The sequence below is a fragment of the Hoplias malabaricus genome, chromosome 11, assembly GCF_029633855.1.
Source record: "Hoplias malabaricus isolate fHopMal1 chromosome 11, fHopMal1.hap1, whole genome shotgun sequence".
Classification (NCBI taxonomy): Eukaryota; Metazoa; Chordata; class Actinopteri; order Characiformes; family Erythrinidae; genus Hoplias; species Hoplias malabaricus.
Window position 1 is genome coordinate 20149354 of NC_089810.1, and position 18060 is coordinate 20167413.

General features: G+C 38.7%; 1 protein-coding gene across 2 annotated transcripts; it reads right to left on the reverse strand.

Annotated features, from left to right (window-relative positions):
* Positions 1–334: 334 nt before the first annotated feature.
* On the reverse strand, positions 335–17777 carry wfdc1 (WAP four-disulfide core domain 1). 2 transcript variants are annotated; one of them, XM_066685536.1, is made up of 7 exons: positions 17467–17777; positions 7182–7377; positions 6466–6549; positions 4355–4495; positions 3844–3894; positions 3657–3719; positions 335–2624 (listed from the first exon to the last, which is right to left on the reverse strand). In XM_066685536.1, exons 1-6 carry the CDS (start codon positions 17572–17574, stop codon positions 3664–3666), a joined length of 636 nt encoding a protein of 211 aa, XP_066541633.1. In that variant the 5' UTR covers positions 17575–17777; the 3' UTR covers positions 335–2624; positions 3657–3663. The 2 variants fall into 2 exon arrangements, with proteins under 2 accessions (XP_066541633.1, XP_066541635.1); XM_066685538.1 differs by lacking the exon at positions 3844–3894.
* Between the last annotated feature and the right edge of the window lie 283 nt (positions 17778–18060).

Genomic DNA, 18060 nt, shown 5'->3' on the forward strand with positions numbered 1-18060 from the left:
GCCTCTTTAGCAATGACCTTTTGTGTCTTGCCCTGATTGTGTGTTAGTGGTTGTCTTTTGGACAACGGTCAAGTCAGCAGTCTTCCCCATGATTGTGTAGCCTACAGAATTAGACAGAGACCATTTAAAGGCCTTTGCAGGTGTTTTGAGTTAATTTGCTGATTAGAGTGTGGCACCAGGTGTCTTCAATATTGAATCTTTTCACAATATTCTAATTTTCTGAGATACTGAATTTGGGGTTTTCATTAGTTGTCAGTTATAATCATCAAATTAAAAGATATAAACACTTGAAATATATCAGTCTGTGTGTAATGAATGAGTATAATATACAAGTTTCACTTTTTGAAAAAACATTTTCATGATATTCAAATTTTATGACCAGCACACGTGTGTGTGTATATATATATATATATATAATGATGCAATATTGGTAGGGACTCAAGGCTATTTATTAAATAATCACAGTGGGCAGCAGAAAAGTTGATCAGACATTTTATTTGGGAATGCATTTTGTACATTGGTACTATTGCAGCTCAGGTTTGATTAAGTTTATGAATGGTTTGGTCCTTTTCCATTCAGGCTCCCATAGCTTATATCTGAGTGTGGAGAGGCTGAAGTGTTTGGGATGAACCATGAGCTTATTCATTGAATATGTATTACAAGAATACTAGAGCACCATGTGAAATGGACAAGGCACTGTTTGTGAATAAACAGGTTTGGATTTTACTGCATTGCTTTCAGATAGGCATCCTTCACACAACACTCCCCTTAAGAAACTTGTTGCATAAACTGTAATGAGACTGATTTTTGAATCCTACGTAAATGCAAAACATTTTGAGTGAAACAATCTTTTTAAATATATATAAATGTGTTTTTCCTTTAAGTTATAACAGTGACTGCTTTGGTGAAAATGCAACATGCATGATAAAAATAAAACAAAATATACATATATAAAATTCTGAAAATGTTTTCTCATCATTTACTTAGATTTAGTCCTGCAACACTTTCGGTCTGTGTTTTCTTTCATGCAGTTAGCGCTCTCCTGAATTTAGAGTGTGTTCCAAGCAGCAATAGAGCAATATCCTCATTTCGGTTTGTGTTTTTAAATGCTTGGAATTTTTTAAAATCCTCCAGATTTTGTTTGTCTGCCGTATTCTGAATTTTATATATAAAGATATATATCTTAAAAAGGTGTTTTTGATTAAAGCCATGCATGTTGCATTTTCACATAAGCAGTCACTGTAACTTAAAGAAAAACATGTTAACGCTAACTTAATCTCAGCATGCTATCTGACACATATGGTAGATTTGCACAGACAATAAAAGCCCTGTATATAGGAAAAAAAAAAAAATGACACCAAGAGACAGTTGATTTATGACCCTCCAATTTGTCTATTATTACTTGTGCTTCCAAATGAATGAGACTCCTGTGATTTAAAGGACTCATTGATTTGATGCATGTTTTAAGTCACCGTTCTACTCAGGTCTACTCAAGGAACACTCAAATGAAATTACTGCCCATGTTTAATGCACATATGCTATTAATGTGGCAGTTACAGATTATTCATTCATTCATTGTCTTTAACTGTTTATCCAGTTCAGGGTCACGATGGGTCCGGTGCCTACCCAAAATCACTGGGTGTAAGGCAAGAACACACCCTGGAGGGGGCACCAGTCCTTCACAGGGCAACACACCGTGCCTCCCAGTGTCTCCCAGTTACAGGTTAGGTTGAAAAAATTAAATAGTATGCCTTTCAGGATTTTATGCATTAGGTCTAAACAACTGAACATTGGAGAAATTGAAATTAGAGATGTGAGCTTAATGAGAGCTAGGCCTTATTTATCTCATGATGACTGAGAATAGTAAAATCCAGAAACTATTAGTTCTACCATTCAGTCTAATGGCATTAAGAGTTTTAAGAAGTGCTAAATGAAGCATTTACTGCTCCTTTTGAAGAATGAGAGGCATCCAGTAAAGGTAGGATACAGTATACCGCATGATCTCCTAACTGTAATTTGCCATAAATCCCTTCTGCAGTCTGCCTCTCTTCCTGTTGGCCTGCTGGGACCACAAAGAACAGAGTGGAACATGGTCCTCATTTCCTGCCAGTCCTCACTCACCATTTGGGTGGGTGGGTTTGTGGACAGATTTTCATGCAGTATTCTTGTATAAGTAATCATTCTCACTCTAGTGTGAGCTGAAATACTTTACTCTATCCAAACATAGCTTCTCTGGGTTTGCTGGATTAGGGGATCTAAAAAGGTTTCTTTGGTATGGTCCCTATTCAGGTATAGATCATGTTAAATATCTGGAAAAAAAATTAAATAAGATTTTCTAAATATCTTTGGCTTCCAGACTATATAGTTTCTGTGTTATTGTGACAGAGCAAGTGTGTGTGGGGACAGAAGAGCATTATTAAACTGTTCCTGATAATAATTTATCTCTTTGGTTTTGTTTTTTGGAAGAGGTAGTATATGTTGAATTTTTTTTCTTTGTTCTAGCACCTACATTTTACAGCACCAAACTGAAGTAGTTCGGACAGAACAGAAAGACCATCTGGACTAGATTGATTGTTGAAGGATTGAGTTCTGTTGGAAAGAGTCTGAAGAATGGTGGAGGTCACCTAAGGGAAGACAAGAGTTAAGTCAGGATGAGGAATATGAGATGTCCACGCTAGTTAGTCTTTTCTACCCATTAGCGACATCTCCCCAATCACGTTACCAAGCTGGTAGAGTGAAGCCTAGCACATACTTCCTCTGAAGCATTTGAAACCAACCACAAAACCTCACTCAATTTCAATGTGGATACCTGATGTCATGCATCTCAGACTTGATAAGATACGATTTACTTTAAGAGCCAATACTGCTGCATATTATTTTAAGTGGAATCCCCTCCTTTCTTACTTTGTTTCACTTTAGACTATACCTGCTGACTGATCCCACCCCCTCATTAAAATATATATATTTAATATACTATTATAAAAAAAACCCCTAAATTATTAATTAATTTATCTTCTTACTCTTTTATTTATTTGTTTATCTATTTATCTGGGGTTTGGGGCTATTGGGTGGGTGCTACTAGGGATTTAAAAAAAAATAATCTGAGGTTGTCCTTTTTCTGTGACAGATATCATATATTATAGATACTTATCCACAGGTTACGTGGAATGGTTACAAATGTAGATGTTTTCTGATGATATTTTGACATAAAATATAAAGGGAAGTTTGTAATAATATCAGTTCCTGAATATTAACTGGATGTTAGTGGATTGGAAACATTGGAACATATTCAAGTGTCTGTATAGCTATCTAGTTGTAGATATCCCCAGTTGCAAAACTTGCATGACTTTAATTATGTTTGTCTTAAATTAATAAGACTGGAAAACTTACATATGACATTTTTGAAAGTGCCAAGAAAGGACTGAGACAGGTAGCATTGCATTACATAAATATATAGGACCTGTGATTTTGACTGATTTCAATATTCATTTCCAAGTATAAGTATGGGTAATTTTGTGCATATTGCAATATATATTTACAATTTCACAAAGGTTTTATAATCATTTAGATTTCAAAGGCCATTGCTTATGCAATACATATTTTCAATCTATTATTATTGTTAAAAAAAGACCGTGTGTGTGAGAGAGAAAACTCACTTGTCTTTCATCCTATATACTTGTAATGTTTCTCGTAGCCCACTGCATTGTTGGAGTTACTACCTGTTTGAAAGAAATGTCATAATTTAAAGAGATACTTGAAAGTGGATCAGGTTTATGCTCAGATACTTCCTCCCTTTGTCTAATATTACAAAGGCTATAAATAAAAATTGGTGGTCATACTGACCTAAGTAATCCTTGTAATCTTTGACGTACTTGTACCTCAGGCTACGCCCATCTAGAGGAGAACAGTTCCGACAAGTGCATTTAGTATCAAAAGGATGACACCAGCACACTGATACAAAGGGAGGGTTGTGGTCCAAAGAGGTGATACAAGTTGTACACTGTATCAGATCATGTATTTTGCAAAATTTTAACATCCCTGGTCAAATGGCATGTTTTGCTGATTTTCAAAATGAGAGGAAGCTAACTGGTGCTATACACAGTTGTGGGAGCACAACTACTATTTTTTTCACTTAGAAAACCCATAAAACATGTCTTGAACAGGAATGACTAACTCTTTGCATATTGTATATGAATTTATGTGTTTAAGGGCTTATCTTTATGGCTTTATTATTTCTTAATAATAATATTAATGTAGATAAAGTTATTATACTGAGCGGACTTCTGGTTTATTTCTGAGGACTGAAAGACATGGAAATATTTGAACTGAACAAATCAGTGGAATTGAGACTGACCTGAATTTCCTCGCTGTTTGATACACTGTCCTCGGTTGGGGATCCCAGCAGAGGGGTTTCCAAGGTTGATGATGTGACATTCATACCCAGTAGGACAGTGTAAGGGTTCATCACCATCCTCTGTAGTGCTGCATGCCTCAGCTATAAAAAAGCAGTCAAAGTAGAAATATTTTTATGTAGTTGTTTGTATTTTTGTATTTTTGTTGGCCTGTGTTTTGCTTCTGATTTGCCTGTGTTTGGCCACCACAAAAGACATAATCTATTCATTTATAGTCATCTTAATTTTGAGGTGATCCCTAATTTAAAAAAATGGAAAACAGATCCTTGCCTTAGTATGTAATGTATCTCCTGGTATGTTACATGTAAGAGACATGCTCTTACATGTAACATACCATGTCTCCTGTAAGAGCATGTCTCCAATGCTTTAGAGTCCAGTGACTTTACACTGAGCTGGGTGATGTAAGGCTTGGATACAGCTGCTTGGCCATGAAAACCCATTCCATGAAGTTCTCTATGCACTGTTCTTCAGCTAATCTGAAGGCCATGTGAAGTTTGGAGGTCTTTAGTGGTTGTCTTTGCAGAAAGTTGGCGACCTATGCGCACAGTATGCCTCAGCATCCACTGACCTTGCTCTGTCATTTTACATGGCCTACCACTTCATGGCTGAGTTGCTGTTGTTTCCACTTTGTGATAATACCACTGAGTGTTGACTGAGGAATATTAAGTAGCGAGGAAATCCCATGACTGTGGGGATTCACTGTACCACACTGGAATTCACTGAGCTCCTGATGACCCATTCATTCAAAAATGTTTGTAGAAGCAGTTTGCATGCCTAGGTGCTTGGTTTTATAAACCTGTGGTCATGGAAGTTATTGGAACATCTAAATACAATGATTTGGGTTGGAGTGAATACTTTTTGCAATATAATGTAGAAGGGTCTACCTAAGGATGCTAGAAACTGAAGTACAGTTTGAGTGACAGATTTTTAATTTTTTTTTCCATTTGATCCAGTTGAAGAAACTTGGAAATTGGTTGAAGCTAGATGTATTTGCTTTTGATTAACTTTGTGGATTGCCATGGCTCACACAAAGTAATACTGGCTAATACCACAACTTGGCTTACACACATACATTATTCACATGGCTGGGCAAGACAAAGAGGAGGAAAGCAATGAAATTGAAAGTAGTTAAGAACTCGATAAGAATGAATTGAACTGGAAACTGAGCTAAACAGAATCTAGCTAAAGTTTGTTCTCTTGGTGATGGAAAGATGGCACCCTGAGAGGCAGGTAGCGAGGATGTTTTGGTGTCTTGTTTGTTTTTGTACCTGTGAAACTCATGCATTAAACCACAGTTATGAAGTTTCATTTTAATACTCTGATGATGAGAATATATAAGACAGTCTCCTACAACACAGTTGTTTAGTTCGGGTTCTGGAGGCCAGGTATCGTGCACAGACTGGTGATTTCTCTGCTCAAACAAGCATGGTTCTAATAATTTTATAAGTTTATTAGGTTTATTAATGCAAGAATACACTAAATGACACTGTCCCTCTCAGACTGTAGCTGTGCAACAATGCAGCATGAAACAATGTACTATATACAATAAGATTATAGAATGTGGGCTTTGTAGGCCACATAATCATGTGATACCAATTTTTTAAGTTAATTAGCATATATAGCTGTATGTTGACTTTGCAATTAACAGAATGCACATGTTTTTTTTTGGAATAAGGTAAATAAAAGAAAGAAAAACATTTTTGAAGGGCATAATATATATTGTATTAGGAAAAAAACATTAATCAAAAAGTACATTTTGATTTGCACTATACACGGAAGTGCAACAATGGGTAATAATTGTTTATCTGAGTTCAAGCTGTGTCTGTCTTCTGTTGGGAGCTACTGAGTTTTGTCAGCTTGGAAGCAAGATCATGAGCTAATCAGCCAATTAGCCCTTTGATGGTTGTACATTTGTGCATAGAGTGGACAAAACAGACATTGATTGTCTGAGATGAAATAAACATATAGTCATAATCAGCTGAATATCTGTGATTACAACAGGCGGGGTTTCAGAGTATTAGTTCATTACAAGACCCCAGGCATTAATACTCACCCTGTAGAACCTCCTCTGGTCCATCTAAGAGCCAGCCATTTCCACCCAACCACCGTGGCTTTGGCTGCACCAACCAATCCAGCACTGAGCAATAAAAGAACAATACAAACAGTGATCAGCACATAATTAGGATCCTATTTTATGTAATGCATATCTGAAAGAGTACTACATAAGCACACAATTTCATTTAATCTGGTCCATATCGTCATGTGTATTTTTATGCTGTGGTCAAATTTCCACTGGGTGCATAATCATGTGCACTAACAGAGTCTCTTCCTCTTCGCTGAGTTGCTTCTACTCCTTTGGGAAGGCTTTCAATGAGATGTTGAAACATTGCTGTGAAATCAGGGACTGATAAAGGATGATTTATTCAGGAACACAACCTCCAATTCAACTCCTCTCAGTTGTTTTGAATGGACAGGCAAAGAACTGCTTTATTCCAGAGAGCACAGTTTCACTGCATCACAGCCCAATATTAGTCCTTAGGGCATTTCCTGGGCATAATGACCTTAGATTCATGTGCACCTTCTCCATTGTATTATCAGGACATATCCATGGAGGCTGTGCACCTTAAAAGTGTGGGAATCAATCATTAGAAGAGGTATATCCAAACGTCTGGATATGAATGTGTAGAATAGATGATTTGCACTGGGCTGAGCTTGCTGTACGTGTGTATACACTTGTACCATTGTGTGTGAGTGAGTGTGTATTCTCACCTGGTGGAGGCTGGACTGACTCCAGACAGGCATAGATGCAGCCATTATAGCAACAACGTTTATGTCTTTCGCACTCAGAGTCAGAGCGGCAGCCTGGCACTTCACATGCCCGCTCAGGCAGCATCTGTGGTGGGGGTGGGCAACGGTCATTCTTCTGGTGTTGAGTGGACTGAGACTGGCTTGGATACTCATAGTCCTGGAAAAAGATTGGAGGATGCAGAGAGAGAGAATTTCTTACTTAAATATATCACGCAGCATTTCAGCAACACACCACACTCTGCTCTGACAGCTGATTAATCAACTTCTCATCTTAACATGTCAGTAAGTCACAGTTTTCTCAACTGTGCAAACCCCCTCTTGGTAGTACTTGGTTATATCATCAATAATTGTGGAATATATATGATTAGCGAAACTGGAAATCCTCTTCATAGGTAAGCAAGAAAGTCAACATTTACGCAAGGTTTATACTGTGTTTAAATTGCATTATATTTTAGCAGTGGACACAGTTTTGTGACATCAAAAAAGTTGCACTTGTGCTCTGGGTTTTTTCTTGGAATGGCTTCTTGTGTAAGTTTTCACACCAGGTGCCTCATGCCAGGCTTTTCACCCTTCAGTGCTTGCTAGCAGCTCAAAACAGCCACAATGTTTTACTCTGAGCGAGCACACAGTAAATTGTGCTATGGTTGTAATTATTTTGTACCACTATATTAAAGGGGACATATTTAGGGGACAAAAGTAAAAAATACATTATAGTGCATTTTCCCATTAATGTTTGTATCTGGAGTGCATACAAGACCACAAACTCTTAAATAAGACTACCGTGTAAGGTTTTGGAGCTGTCTAAGTCTAGGACACATGGAATAAAATGAGCCATTCTTACTTTATGTTATATCTTACTCCATTAAATATGAAGCAAATGAGAATAGAGAAAAAAAAGTCTAAAAACCAAAGTTTCTTCTGCTTGCTCCTCTTGCACTGAAATGTGCTGTGACCAAGCCCAATTTATACTTCTGCGTTGACTCGAGGCAAAGTCTACGCCATTGTGTATGGAACGCCTTTGGGCTCTAAACGTGTGAACACATGCGCGTTAACACGTTATTAAAAATTTGAGTGTTAACACGTAAAATTTTATTGTGATAACGTGACCAAAAATGACACCTTTTTCACACCCTTCTTAAGGATTTCGCCAATGGGAGGCCTCAAATCCGGGCGTACTTAAATATTCATGATAGGGTTTACATCACACACTGTAGCTGACACGAAACCTAAATCTTTTGTTAACATAGTCCCTAGGTTTCATCTGAATTATTCATAACACAGTGAGCTAAGCGCTGACCTATGGCTACGTTGAGCCCTACGTGAGCAGTGTGAAGACAGCCATACTAGTAAGCTGATCCCCATAGCAACTGGAAGTTTATTTTTCACAATAAAAGACTCTGGTTTAATACCTTAAAATTTGTAAAAATGCATATTATTATATAACTTCATAAAAAGTTGTAAAGCTTTTCATAATTTTATATCAAACAAGCATCACTATTCCAATTATTAATAACATGTTAACGCGCATGTGTTCACACGTTTAGAGCCCAACGGCGTTCCATATTCCATAGTAGCCTGACGCATACCTTTACAGAAATTTAACTACGAGTCGCGTCGACGCAGACCACGCCTACGAACCGTAGTACAGAAACATGAATTCCCCTACCTCCACACACAAAGAGTATCATGATTCACAAAATACACAAACTTAACGTGTTAACACGTTCATAACGCGTTAACACATAAATACCTTAGCGTGTTAACATAAAATTATACATTACGTTTGAACAAGGAAAATCCAACACGTTTAGAGACCAACAGCGTTCCATAGTTGTGAGCATTTATACTTCTGCGTTGGTATCTGCGTCGCTCTACAATTACACCGCCACACCACTAGGGCTGAACCTCAAACATCTTCCTCTACACTATGTAGCACATAATGCAGTTGTGCAGTAGATTTATATTTATAAATATTTATAGTGCACTATTTAGTGAGTAGGTCGTTGTTTTGAACAAATCAGATTTGCCAGGAAAATAACTAATACGAAGCTGTTGTGCTGTGTTGTTCGATCCTTGTTGTATTTTATGCATTTTAAAACATTTTATGGATGTTTCATTAAAACCCCAGGGAACTGTGTTAGCTTCTGGGAAATGAATATAATATCTCCCCATTTTAAATTTTTTGTTTTATTTTAATTTAATGTGCATATTTATTGGCAGGAAGGCCACTAGAGGGCACATGGAATGGGGATCTACAGTGCAGGACAGGAGATGGGAAACACAAAATTGTGGCATCTGTAATTTGTAAAAAATTTGGCTCAAGCTGAATTTCTTTGGGTGTGGTTTATCAGTTTACTCCAGAGACTGTGGATATTATCCACTTTTATCTCAGCCAGATTCAACCTTACAACATGCTTGAGTGAGAGGGAGTTTGTGAAGGCCAATATCTCCTCCTAAACATGTTTAAAATCTCTTTAATTGCTCCATTATATTCACATTTAAACTAGCCACATCTGTCATTTTATGGAGCAGTTTTTCTTCCTGGAATGTAAGTAAACTTCTTTCCCACAATATTATCCATCAGCAACTCTTAATCAACCATTAATTGTGTTCAGATTATTCTGAGACTTGTGTGTTCTGAACTCAGTGCACTAAGGCTCCACAGATACATATGAATGCTATATTATCAAGTCCTGTGAGAGGCCCCTTCCTCTGTTCAGTCTGGGTGGAGGCTGTACTGTAGCTTTGCCAGAAATTTGCACTTGTGTGAAACACTGTCAGATCTGTAAAGAAACCAAGGCATTCTTTCAATGTTCTGCAGAGGTAAGGTAAAGAGGTAAAGACCCCTGGCTGAGGTCAAAGTTCAGCAGGAGGGATTTAGTGCTATCACTGTATGCCTGGAAGAACAGTACTAGCATAAAGGATGTGGTTTTCAGGAATTCACACAAACGCAAGAGGCTTTTCTTCCTAAGAATGTCATGGGGCTTTTCAACATCGTTCCTCTTATTTCCATTGTGCATGAGCTGAGGGATGTGGGCTGACTCTACAAAGGCCCTGAATAGGTTTCCAGTTGCAAAAGAGGTACTGTTTAGGGAAAAATCCTCTTCTCTCAGTAGATATCTCTCTTTCTGTCTGCTATTTGCTCTCACTCTCCCCTCTCCCGGGTGCCTTTTTCTCTCTTCCTCTTTGTCTTTTGCCCTGCCCTGACTGCAGTCCAGTGCTGCTTTATATCTCTTCCAGTCCAAGTCTAGCCAAGTGTAAACTAACCTACATTCTGCTGCTGAAAATCCAGACCAGAGCTTCTCCAAAAGCAAATATGCTGGTATGTTACTTTGCTGTGCTGTCTTGCAAAGCTTTATAACAGTGTGAGGCAGGCTGCCTCTCTGTGATTTCTTAATGCCTTTATACTCTGCACTCAATTTTAAAAAGAGGCTTGTTTATTCAGCAAGTGGCTTTGCTTCGAAAGCAACTGCTAAAATGAAAGCAAATGTTTGGCACGGTAACTGTGACACAGTATTTAAGTCTTTATATCTTAACTGTAATCCACACATGCATTTTGGATAGCTGGGTTGAGTGCCAATGCAGAGGGTTTATAGTCGATTCTCTTCTCATGGTTGATATATTGCATCAGTTAAAGTAATGTGGCTAAGCTTGAGTGGTCCTCCTTATGTAGCACGGCCAAACTGAAACACTTGGGTGTTCCCTGCGCTCTCAGGTTTGTCTACTTTAGTTTTACACTAACTGCCTGGAGTTTGCTTCCACTTAGGTCATGATTTCATGAATTCATCTACACTCGAGCTGAGATGTTTAAACATCATTAAAATGCATTGTCAATAGAATGAACAACTGCACTTGGGAAAACATTTGATTCCTTGTGCCAGACATAAAGAAGGATTTAAAGCCCCGCTATAACTGGGCAGTGGAGCAGCGAAACAACATTCTCTGACATCATGGAGCTCCATCCAGTCACGTCGGAAAATGACCACTTGTGTTTTGTTTCGAAACCTTAACGCAGTATTTTAATATCTGGTGTACGGCCTTCCTAGACAAGTACAACAAAAGTACCTTTGTCTTTAGAGGAAACATTTGGATAAGCAATGACTACAAATACACTTATTTTCCCAGACAGGCATTAAGCCGAGTCCTGGATTGCCCAACATTATGAATGAGGATTTTTCCACTGAAGGGAGAATGTAGTCTAAGTTACGGCTTAAGTTTAACAGACCCATAATGTAAGACAGCAATGACATAGTGTATAATAACTGAACTTTTAGCTCTCAGGAATATAGGTGTACTTTTGCATTGTGGCTGACATTTACATGTATAGCAAAAGCTCTTATCCAGAGGCTGATACAGCACAAATTGGGAATGAGAAAGTAAGCTGTCTTATGAAGGGCAGAGATGTTCCCCACTACAGAGCTGTTGTAATCTAGGTTATAGAAATAGCTTCCTACCATTGATTAATGGAAATGCACCTGATGCAAACTACCCCACTGAAATACGGATCACTGGCTACATGAGTGCCACAGAAAATCAGGGCCACATATCAGGCAGAAAATGATGACTTCTATTAGCAGTTTCATTTTTGGACTAATTGGGCGGAGCAACCAACCAGGGGCTAATCCATACCTTTGGACACAGATGCAGACTGATCAGTGAGTTAGCTGTGAAATAGAGGTGTGTAATATGGCAAAAAAATATATATATGTTGTATAGGAAACATTTTCTAAGTGTGGAATCTTCGGTACACAATATGGATCACAGTATTCAGAGGTTAAATGAGTTGGAAGAGACAAAAAAGTACACAGATTTAAAGCCTAGTGTGATGCAGTTTATCATAATATGAATAACAACTCTTTTACACTGCCCACCTCTACAGTAGAGGTCTTACTGTGATGCCTTTATCAGTGTACGTTACAGCGGAAATAGATGTCCCAGCTATGCTTACTCCATTCATTACTGGTCTAACTACACAAACAACCTCTCAAGAGACTCAGCATCAGGATGAATAGTAGTATCCTCTTCCTCTCTGGAATAACTGTTCCTGTGATCTATGTTTGTGTGTTTAAGTGAATATTTGAGCCAGCTAGGGCCTTATCTGTTTTTCTCTTCTGCTCTAATGTGGTGATGCCAGGTGCTTTGTGATGCTAATGTTTGCTGGCCACATTGCCTTTCAAGATGGTCAGAGAGGTCACAGGAGACCACGTTTGTCATTTCATGTAAGCTCTGATTAATCCACTGCCGCATTTAGTGTTTTTGGGCCAATGTAGGCCCAAGTCTTGAAAACTACCTGATGATACAAGGAGCTGTAGCTGAAATATTTTATCTACACTATACATCTAGCCTAAATATCAGATTACTGCTGTCTAAAAGCCAAGCATATCCAAAATGCCAAAAACTTAAAGATTGAAGTTTAGAGAGTTTTTTTTTTTTTCAGAATTTCCTCTGGTCAGTACTTCAAGTTTTCAGACAAGTTCATACATGTTTGGACAGTAACACAATTCTATATTGATGTAGTATTTCTTTTGTTGATATTGGTTTTAAACAACTCCCAAATTCCTCCCATGACTGCACACTTTAAGGATTACGGCCACTTCATTAATGGGGGCTGCAGAGAATGGTGATGTTCATTGGCTTGTCTAGGCTTGTATGGAGTGCCAGCATAAACACAGCATACAACCACAGGCCATAACAGATAGTGTTTGGACATGTCAGTGGGTTTCCAAAGATAACAGGACAAATTAATAACTGAGCTTCTGATCTCTACATTAAAGGCAGTTAGCTTTCATTCTTTATGCTGTATCTAAAATGACAGCTCTGGTGGTCTAGGATTAGTCATCTCCGCTCATAGTATACTTAGAACTGATTCTTTGCTTGTATTTGAGGGACTGTTTCTAGTCTGGCAAAACACCACAGTCGTGGTGAAAGCAAAAAAATGTGCATGCCTATAAAACACAAAACAGACATTATTCCACATCCATGTTGTCCATGCTGTGCTTGTCCAGGCTTCTTTTCCCATAAAATTATCTTCTCCACATATGCTCTCATGTCTTCTTTTTCTAATATCTTATGTGACATTTACTTTCATATTTGGCCTACTTCAAGTTTATCAAGTGGCCTCTCCTCAGATCCTTTATAAGGTGATTCATGTCTAGACATATGGACAACTCCAGCACAGACTGAATCCATTTCCAGGATTATGGTTCAGCTTGGCTGACATAGAGAAGAGCCTACAGGTGTTCAAAGAATGGTGCAAGAAAATATATCTGCATATGTAGCAGCAGTTGGACTAGATCTAACTAAAGATGTAGACACACATTTAAGTTTAAGTACACCATCTTAACTACTGTGGTGCTTTGAGTGGGTGCTCATGAGGAGCTTATCTAATAAATATTACAGTGTTCTGAAACATACACTCCTCAGGTGATTGGGATTACTGCACAAATCCCAGAACAGCAAGCACATGACTACTCCACGTCTCCACTCAGTGACAGAGTTTTAAGGCATAATTTTGATAAGTATCGCCTGAAGCTAGGACATTAATGCTTTTTATCAAAAACAATTTTAAAAAATGGCCCTCCCGTTAGGAGAACATTCACATTGCTAAACATCAATGGGCGAGCTAGACTCATTAAATACCTCACATCTGGAAAACAAAATCAAAATAAATGTCTGAGGAAAAATCTGTCTCTACATTGTTCAGTGTTTTAAAATATCTTAGTGCTCATGGACTAGAGGAAGAAGGATTTGGAAAATGTCATGATGAACCCCTTGCAGACTAACAACCTCAAAACACCTGTCAGCCACTTTAGTTCCTGTAAGACCTGCCAAAAGTCAGTGTGGATCAGAGAGATGAATGGATGGAAAGGATGTCATGAAGGTCAAACATCTCCACACATGCCCTGACAAGCATTTCAAGCATTGTGTGTCTTGTTAAAATGCTCTGCAGACCAAGAAAAAAAACCAATAAATGTTCTAAGACAGACACTTGCACAGGCAAACAATCCTTGCTTGTATCGTTACTGGACAAAAGGAATTCAATATAATTAAGTATTAACTTCTGTCAAATTGTAATGGATATTTTGTGTATCATGGCTGAAAAGAAAGTACTCTCATGACGTATCACTGTACTCCTATGGAGTGCAAATCACCACCAGCTTTAGAAAAAAATATAGCAGGTCATTGTAAAACAGAGTAAGTAAATTATGCTGATTTAATAATGGACCTCAAATGCAGTTCCTCTTCCTGAAATGAAAATCTGGTCAGTATCATATTGCAGTTGGAACTCAACATTTCTCAGCATAGGGATCTATTGGTAATCATTTCAAATAAACAGGATTAGATGGTTCAACAGAACATTAGTTACATATATGGCACTTCCCATGTTCACGCTGCCCTTCTCACATTCACAGTTGGAGTCCTGAAATTGGCAATCATGTGTTCAAAAGGTATTTTTAAGCCACAGAACCGAGGGAACAGTTGGAAGTTAGGTGTCTTGCTCAAGGGCACCTCAGCTGTAAATGTGTTTGGAGAAATCACTGTTCCATCATTGTAGATAGCACAGACCTTAAACCTTCTTGTGTGTCTTAAGGAGGTTACTTACATTTTAAATAGGTTCCTCACGCTCATCTTATTTACCAAGATAGCTTCTTAAATGTCTATCCATTTAAAGGTCCTTTAGGAAACCAAGGGTTTCATTTATGAGTTCATTCAATAGAACACCATCATTATAAAGAAAGTATTTGTGGCAGGTTACTAATTTATTATTATTGCCTGCCATACTATAATTTTCAGCCTATTCATGCCTACTATATATTTATCTCAGGCACATGCAGATTTATTACTGAAGACTGCAGAATAGTCTGAGAAATGTCATGCTACGTGATCACTAGTTTTGCTAGCTAGCCAGGCCCAATCTCTGCCTTAAAGGATGTAAAAAGGATTGATGTGCATATTTGAGTTAAATCCGTGGATTGCCAGTTTTGAATCTGGACGCTGACTCCGAATTCACACTACGGATGGAGGACAGGAACCCCAGCTTAACCTTTAGCCTAGCTGTCTTGCTATCGCTGTGTCCCAGGAGGCTGGTTGCTTAGTGTTCAGGCTTCATTGATGATGGCATGCAGAAATTGCTTGTCCATAGAAAGTGTCAAGACAGGAGCAAGTTGTGGATATAATAACAGGTATCAGTTCTTTCTGTCACACAGAAACTGGGTGGGTGCTACAAGGCTGCTTTCAGATTATGCATCGAATTGGTCCACTGAAACACACATCTCAAGGCACCAGCATTTCTTGCCCAATACAAGACATTCTAATAGAATCAAGTGTCCATGGCTGCTTACAGTTACGAGTGAGGTGAGTGCCAGTTGGACGGCATTAGCTCTTGGACTGTGTCAGGCCCACACAGAGAACAGTGCTGGCTTGGCAGTTGCCACTGGCTCTCACAATTCTCTTCTATAAAACAATTAAACTGTGGGAAAGCTCACTTTCTTTTACTCTTACCTTCCTGTCACTTTCACCAGTCTGACAGAAAGTCTTGACATATCCAGGATCTAGCCACAAAAGCATTCTTTTCCAGCAATTGTCAGTAGACTGAAACATCACTGGACAGCTGAATGCACTTGGAGGAGAACGCTAATTGCCTAATTCTTTAACACCAGCTAATGGGCACCTGAATAGGCCAGCATTGCCCTGGGTGATATAGGGAAAACTGGGGACATACGGAAAGAGTGAAGCCAAATATTCTCTCTTTTGAGTAAAAAACTAAACTTTTCCACATGTATAAAAATAGTTAAAACCTGGTTCATGTGAATCACAAACTCAAAATATCTGCTTTTTCAAAACAGTGTGTGCTGCAGTGTGTCATGATTTAAATTTAATTTTTTTTACCCCAACATCCTGTAAAGCTTGTCCAAACCATCAGCAGTATCTAAGTAAGGTAAATTGTATGGGTAAGGCATGTATATGTCAGTTATTCATTCGTTCGTTCATTCATCTATTATCTGTAACCGCTTATCCAATTCCGAGTCAATACTGAATACACACTGGAGGGGGCGCCAGTCCTTCACAGGGCAACACACAAACATTCACTATGGACACTTTTGAGTCGCCTACCAACGTGTGTTTTGGACCACGGGAGGAAACCCACACAGACACAGGGAGAACACACCAAACTCCTCACAGTCAGTCACCCGGAGCGGGACTTGAATCCACAACCTCCAAGTCCCTTGAGCTGTGTGACTGCGACACTACCTGCTGCGCCACCGTGCCATTTATATCAACTAAAATTAATCCCAGTAAGTCACATTTCACCACTAAAAAGCTGCAAAATATATCTGCATCATAAATGTATTAATGAACAAGTTCTGCTCAATTCTACAGTGGGTACATTCATTGGGGCAGCCATTTTTAAAACAGGTTTGGTCTATAATAAATCCAGGCCCTTGGTGTCAGTATAATGACTGCTTCATAATGTGAAAAATTATCATTGAGAAAAAAATAAAAACAAAGAATAATTGCTTTTTCAAGGCATTATATTTTTAAGCTTTGATCAGTTCATATGAGTTATTATGTAGAGGGATAGAAAGAATTAAGAAACAAGACAGACTTCAGCTGATGTTTTCTACAGAGACATTCAGTGCTGGAATGGATGAAGAGAAGCAGAGAGCAGAAATGCTACTTCATAAATCTGCCTTAAATGTAAATTAAGAGAGAGTTATGAAGCTCAGGGTTAGAGGACCTAAGACTTTAGGGAGGACAGAGAGAGTGTAGGACTAGTTCATAGTGAAGGAGGAAGGGTGAATATTTGAACATATTCCAGGCTGTATTAACAAGTGTAATTTTATTTTGTGTATGTGTGCTACTGCACTATTTGCAGATTGTAATTCACTTTTACAGCACTCTCTTGAAATCAAGGGGAGGCATTGGGATGTGTTGGTTTTCTTACCCTCCTCCAAAAGTTACAAAGTGTAGTTTCTGCAGTGCTGAGCCAAGAACAGCAATGACAGCCTCTGTTCTCCCAATTACTGCTCATTTTGAAGCTGTAAATTGAAGGTAAAAATTCTACCTAGTTTGCCTTTGAGTCAGGTGATTTTAAAGTATATTTTGCTTGAGGACACCCAACTCAACAAACTTTTCAATTAGCCAAAAAGTTATGTAGGCCAATTTCATTCAATTTAATTATTTATAAAAAAAAAAAAAAGAAAAAAAAAAACACTGATGAGGTTGAGTTCAAAAAGCTTCTCACCTTCTGACTGAGTCCTCTCCTCCTGAGTCTGAGGGCATTCCCTGAACTGGTTCCCAGCAGCAGCAGCAGCAGAAAGGCCAACAGCCGCCGGACCTGAGTGCCTGCCATGGCCGTTTTCTCCTTCACTCCCCTCTCCTCCTTCCTGGTTTTCCTTTCCCTCCTCTTCTGCTGCTCTGCTGCTTCTTCCTCTCAAACCCCTGCACTTTGAAGTGTTGTCCTGCTCTGTGTAGTCTGACTGCAGATTTGTGTTTTTTTCCTTGTTGGTATGTTTATGCTGCGGCTTCCTCTCGGAGTTTGTGTGTGTGTGTGTGTGTGTGTGTGTGTGTGTGTGTGTGTAAAAGCACTTCCCTGCGGTTCCCCCCCCCCACCTCGTCTGTAAGCCGGTGCCGGTTAGAGGTCTCCTTTTGCGCTCATGCAAACCAGCTCCAGTGAGGTTCTATGTCTGTTTGGCATGAAAGCACAGAATGAAGCCGAACGGGGAAAAGAGAGAAAGAACGTGAGAGATGAGCAAAGAAAAGAGAAGGAAGAAAAAGGCAGCTGTCCACCCATTGGATATTGTGAGGAGGGGGATAAATGTGGCTGGAACGACATGCA

Bases quoted from the DNA above. Each gene is read 5' to 3' on its own strand.
- wfdc1 (XM_066685536.1), bottom strand. From the start codon at position 17,574: ATGGCAGGCACTCAGGTCCGGCGGCTGTTGGCCTTTCTGCTGCTGCTG. The intron at 6,550-7,181 runs GTGAGAATACAC...TTTATTGCTCAG, and splicing joins GTCAGTCCAGCCTCCACCAG to TGCTGGATTGGTTGGTGCAG. The intron at 3,895-4,354 runs GTCAGTCTCAAT...GTTCTCCTCTAG, and splicing joins CAAACAGCGAGGAAATTCAG to ATGGGCGTAGCCTGAGGTAC.